This window comes from Eufriesea mexicana, unplaced genomic scaffold, assembly GCF_001483705.2.
Source record: "Eufriesea mexicana isolate 0111107269 unplaced genomic scaffold, ASM148370v2 scaffold8101, whole genome shotgun sequence".
In the NCBI taxonomy this organism is placed as follows: Eukaryota; Metazoa; Arthropoda; class Insecta; order Hymenoptera; family Apidae; genus Eufriesea; species Eufriesea mexicana.
In genome coordinates, this window is record NW_016915893.1 from 136,016 (window position 1) to 141,756 (window position 5,741).

General features: G+C 38.1%; 1 protein-coding gene and 1 long non-coding RNA gene across 2 annotated transcripts in view; one reads left to right on the forward strand and one right to left on the reverse strand.

The window, feature by feature from the left end:
* Nucleotides 1-5,171, forward strand: part of LOC108552808 (uncharacterized) — a 113,864-nt gene extending 108,693 nt beyond the window's left edge. Inside the window, exons 12-13 of the mRNA XM_017907476.1 lie at nt 4,323-4,464; nt 4,950-5,171. Of these exons, the coding sequence (XP_017762965.1) occupies nt 4,323-4,464; nt 4,950-5,145 (338 nt within the window). The 3' untranslated portion in view covers nt 5,146-5,171. The remainder of the gene's footprint in view (nt 1-4,322; nt 4,465-4,949) is intronic.
* On the reverse strand, nt 1,560-4,188 carry LOC108552809 (uncharacterized). Its single transcript, XR_001890592.1, has 4 exons — nt 3,757-4,188; nt 3,113-3,267; nt 2,500-3,017; nt 1,560-2,408 (listed from the first exon to the last, which is right to left on the reverse strand). It is a non-coding gene; the product is annotated as an uncharacterized LOC108552809 (long non-coding RNA).
* Nucleotides 5,172-5,741: the final 570 nt, after the last annotated feature.

The following is a 5,741-nucleotide window of genomic DNA, read 5'->3' on the forward strand; positions in this document are numbered from 1 at the left end:
AAGAAGAAATTATTGTTAAATTATTTAAGAGAGTGGACAATGGCCACTGAATAGCCATTGATCCAGCCAACGATGATATACAAATAAACCAACGACGAAGCATTCGAATATTGTACGAAATACTCGAATACACAAACAATAAAAACTAGAATGAAAGAAATAATATCTGAAAGAAGAAAGATAATTATAACCTGAAACAAAAAATAATTAGTACCTGAAAGGAGAAATTATGGTTAAATTATTTAAGAGAGTGGACAATGGCCACTGAATAGCCATTGATCTAGCCAACGATGATATATAAATGAACCAACGACGAAGCATTCGAATATCGTAGAAAATACTCGAATGCATAAACAATGAAATCTAGAATAAAAGAAATAGAATCTGAAAGAAGAAAGATAATTAAAACCTGAAACAGAAAGAAAAAATATTAACGCGGCCCCGCCGAAGTCGAAGAGACAACTGGCTCGAGCCTGCACGCGGGCCCCTTATATAGCGGCGGCCGGCCGAAGATCGGCGAAAATTTCCGAACTTTACCGATTCCTTTAAAAGTTACTTTTCCGCTTTAATAACCAATAACTTATTATTTTTTTCATCTTTATTATAAATATACGTTGCGAACAATTTGTTATTAACAATATTAATTTGTTATTAACAATTAGTGCAATAATTTATAAACTTTTTACAAATTATAGATACATTTTAACACAAGTTGACGTTATAAGTTCAAGTAATACGCAATAATTAATTAATTTTTTCACTTTTATTATAAATTTATGTTGGGAAGAATTTGTTATTAACAATATTAATTTATTATTAATAATAAATTTGATAATTTTTACATGGTTTATAAAGTAAAACTGTATTCACGCCTCCATAGGATAAATAAGTACTACACGAAGTGTAAAAACATTAAAAGATTCATTCTCTCCATGAAAGTTACTTGTGAGTTTATTGAACATCATTCTAATGTTGTTTCTGGACGGTTTCTTCTTCAGAAAAGCCTACAGAATACGCTAGTGTGCAGCAAATTCTTGTCATATAAGAAACTTTATGTAAAAATGCAAGAATATGCTAGAAAGTACGATCGGAGGTTTATTTGTAAACATTTTAAACTCAGAATACTCTCACTTAATTTGTAAGACAAGAATGAACCTCGTGAGGTTCTTACTTTTTATGTAACACAAAAATCGTGCGCTTTTAGATAATCTCACATTCTTCGTGTTCAAGAAAGTAAACTCAACAAGTATCACCTAACGGATATTACAGATTAGAGAAAAAGTTACAATTTGCTACACATTGTTATTATTTCTATTTAGTAATAGACTAAATACCTCCTTGAGATGTCTATCGTTAGGATTTTTCAAAATCCATCAACAATTCTATGAGGAAATTAATACTTCTAGTAAAAATAATTAAAATCTGAACAAAACCCTGCGAAATTATTCTCTGTATAATTCATTTTATGAGCTAATAGATCGATTTTTTCCGAGACATCCACCCTTGAAATTCCTTAAAGTCCTCTAACAATTTTAAAATCCTCAACAGGTTAATCTTTCTAAAAAAGAAAACACCAATTTAAATCTAAAAACAGATTCAGTTAGTTCCATGGTAATGCCACCCATATATTACCCATGTCTCACCCAAGTCTTACAGATCCCTTCGTCTCTAACCGTCTTCACCGAAATCCAGGATCCACATCGTCGTCGTATTCGACAGCAAATCAAAGGCGCCTACTTACTGAGACCACGCTTTGTACCTTCTCCAGCTATCCACCGCCGAATTTCGTTCAATTCCAGCCTTAGCTACTCGGTCGGAATTTCGATCCGCTCCATTGAGCTCGCTATGGGCGCGAAGCGGACCGAAAGGGCAGCGACGAACGAAGCCAACGGGGGTAAACAGAAAGGAGAAAGAAGAGAAAAAGGATAGAGAAACGGGTTCTTCCGCAAAAGGGGGCAGCTCGAGAACGAATGGCAGACAGGACTGGAGATTAAAGAGACTATTGGACGCGGCAGGACAACGACAGACAGAGAGAGAACCAGCCTTCGTTCCGAGCGTTCTTTAAAGGCTACGAGCTTTCCTTTTTCCCTCGATTTCCTCTTTCTGCCGGTACTCCTTGGTCTTTTCTGGCTCGCCTTCTAGCAGCTATCTCCGTTCCTCACCTATATTCACGCCGTGAAACAACGCGAGAGTGCGGCAAAGAGGCGAAGCTGTTGCAACGAGCTAGTCCCAGAAATGGCTTTCGCACACTCCTGCTCCGATCTTCGCAGTTTTCTCTTCCATACCAACCGATGCAGTTCCTTCTTTCTCGTAAACTTCCTCGCCGCCACCAATCGTCCACGTTTCGAGAACGATGAATTTACAGAGGCCAAGCTGGGTATTCGTTTCTAAGCGTGTGTATCCGTGTGCTTAAATGTTAGATAGAGATGCGTTTGAACGTCCGTTCCAAAATTTAGAACTCGCATAAACTATTAGTAGGATCGCTTAGCAAATACGTACTTTCTGATACTAAGTCTCAGTTTCTTTCCGTCCTCCTCGGTCTTCCTGTGAAATCTTAATCTTGTACTTAAAAAGAAATTCGTATGCATCAATAGCAAAGGCAGATTTCAAAGATGACGCCATTTTGTCGTTTCACGAGATTGGTCATATCTGATGCTCCTTTGATTTACTCGCCGAAAAGCGACATCACCGAGCTGCTATCCAGAAGCACCTTCTCCTTCCCTTGTTTACTCGTCAGCCGATCAATTCTGGAAACGCCGGATTAGAAAGCAATTTACCTCGTTTTATGGCCGAATGCCAGCCAGTCGAACCATGATGCTAGCAATATTTTTAAATTACGACTGAATTGGCAACCAAAGTAATGATCCTTTTTCGCGAACATTGGGTGTACGTGTGTACTTGTATGTCTATACGCTTTAAAGGTGATGTTAACGTATTGTCGATAAGCGCCATTTCCTAATATCCTCTAGCATTGGTGGGCCATGGGTGATGTGTCGAATGAACGTGGATTAAAAAATCTAAAAAATAAGATAAAGATAATTAGAAACAAGAAAAATGTGCGGAAATACAAACTACACTTTAATTACAGTGGAAGATTGGATGTCTTTCCTACCTTGAATGTTGAAACAAAATTTCAATCAGGAAAGATCGATCAATTTCGACGAGGTGCATGCACTGCTAGTAAAATATAACAGTACCGAGCCGTGCATTAGGTTCCCGGTAACTCGATATCCCAGGAAAACTCCGAGGCTCGTGTTGATCTGTCGACTGGAAAAAAATATAGAAAAAAAAAAAAAAATACAAATCCCTCACGTAAACTCTAAAACGAGACAAAAAAGGATGCGATTCGCGATTTGCATGCGTCAAGAGTTGGAATTTTTTCGAACCATTGATATTCAAACATTTCGCGGGAATCATTGAAAAGGGTTGTGAACTACGTGTGCGACCCGAAAACGAAAAATCGTTTTCCCGTTTCTCTCTCCGGATAGATTTATCATTCGTAAAACAACAGCAAACAGGGGAAAAAAAATGAAATAAAACAGAAAACGAAGGTTGACCGCGTATTCTCGTATGTGCATTATTTTTTACGTTTCCATGATACTCGTTCATTTTTGTTTACAACGGTGTTACGAAACAGTTTTGCTCTATGATAGAAAAAAATATCATTGGTCGACGGATGACGGTAAAAAAAGGAAGAAAAACAAAAAGAATTACACGTGCAAGAGTGCGCGAAAATTATAGTCTCGACCACGTTACCAAACCAATCGTCTCCAATTATACGCCGCCCTCGATGATTGTGCGAACATCGATAGTCGATTCGATCCTTTCCATCGACGCGTCAAATGTTGTATCCGTGGCAATTAATTGTGAAACGATCTCTCTTAATTGGTTGTTCGTGAACACGAATGCATTTCGTTGCTCGTCTCATAACATACTCATGTGGAAAACAAACGTCCTCGGTGTCCAATCTGCGAACTTAGTTGTCGGCGTACCTAACCTCATTATTCTGTTTTCCCGCGTATGGTGTATATGTGACAAGTAACTTCGAACTATCTCGATCTGAACTATAACCAAATATGTACTCGAAAGTACTACTTCCAATAAGCTTTAGCTATTGAAATTTCCAACATTGATATTACACTACGAAAATTGCGACAGAAATACCGTAATTTGTATATGACACTAATCATATATGTATGTAACTTTCATCGTATCTTTTCAGAAGATAACATTCTATGATTATTCCTGATTCCTCTTTCATTTAAAGAGAGATACAAAATTCGTGCTATTGGAATTTCTTTTATCTCTCTTCCTCGTTTCAGGACCTTGCACTGCCTGGAATCTTACGATACACGAGTATAGCAAGAACGGAGATCCAGCCGGGCCAAGATTGCACACATTCTGCTCGAGAGATACGCACAAAAATTTTACTCTTCCATGGAAGACGAACACTGTGGTGGTTAGGTGAGTTCGTCTGGCCCTTCTATGCTTCGCCAAGCCGGTTAGCCGGAAGTTCAACCGAAACTTCGTCCATCGACGCCGACTAACGACAGTTACGCGACACTTTCTGAACGAAGATTATAACACCGTGGTTTGAATTATAAGGGAAATTTATGTGGCGCGCAAATCGCTTTTTACGTGAATGCGGCGGCAAGTTAAAAATCGATTGGTCAGAAAGATTTATCCGGTACCCAATCAGCAATCGTTCGAGACCGAATAAGTCACGTGGAAATTACATTTGACATTGTTGTATATCGATACGACGTTTCTTGAATAGATTTTGCAATACACGAGGAAAGTAATGTATGTATATTCGTTCTTTTTGATGTTGGTAATTTAAATGCACAAGTAATTAAGAATAAGAATATCAAGTTTACTAAAGAAAATGTAATGTTAAACATCAAGATGCTTGTTAGGTTTTATTATATTATTATTATACCTGTTTGCAGATTGCAGGCTCTGGGAAGAACCGCACCGGAATACACGATGAAATGGCGAAGCCTGTCGGTAATAGCAAATACGCATAAGAGCGGACCATCGCCAGCACCGAATCACGTGTTCGACTCCTCAACCGGAAATGGACCACGGGAAGCACGAATCCTAATACTATTCGCGATGCTCCTCGCTTACGCGGCCGGTTGTTGAGTACTCCAACTCGACACACCGTGTCCATACACGTTCCTGTTCACAATGAGAGACAAACTATTGCGAACGAGCCTAAGATTTGTACTATCGTACGCTGCACGTGTACGTGTGCGTGTTAAGTGTCGCACTCACGATGCTCATGTTTCCTGAACGTTCTTTAAGCGGTCTGGTTTTCTTGAGAATAGAAAAGTTTAAGGATAAAATCCTTAAGAGGCCAAATGATCGCGAAAAGCGAAACTCACTGTAGAAGTTTTAAGAGTTTTATGTTAGCTTGCTGGAATATTACGTTTAGTAGCATTGTGAAGAAGTTCCCTAAAAGTTTAAGAACACATTGGTAATATCAAGCACATTTTTATGAAATATTGAGGTTACCTGTCTATGAAATGAGCTCGCTTTTCATCGTATGAACTTCATATTTTAATATATCCTTTGAATATAATTATGGTTAAATGAGATTCATTTCCAGTCCCTTTGAACGATGACGTTTAAGAATTAATTTATAAAAGTTTATTACACGTCTGTCGTCTATTTTTTCACTAAATGGAATTCGTCGTTCGAACAGAGTGGATAATGAAACACGTAATAAAGATTAATTC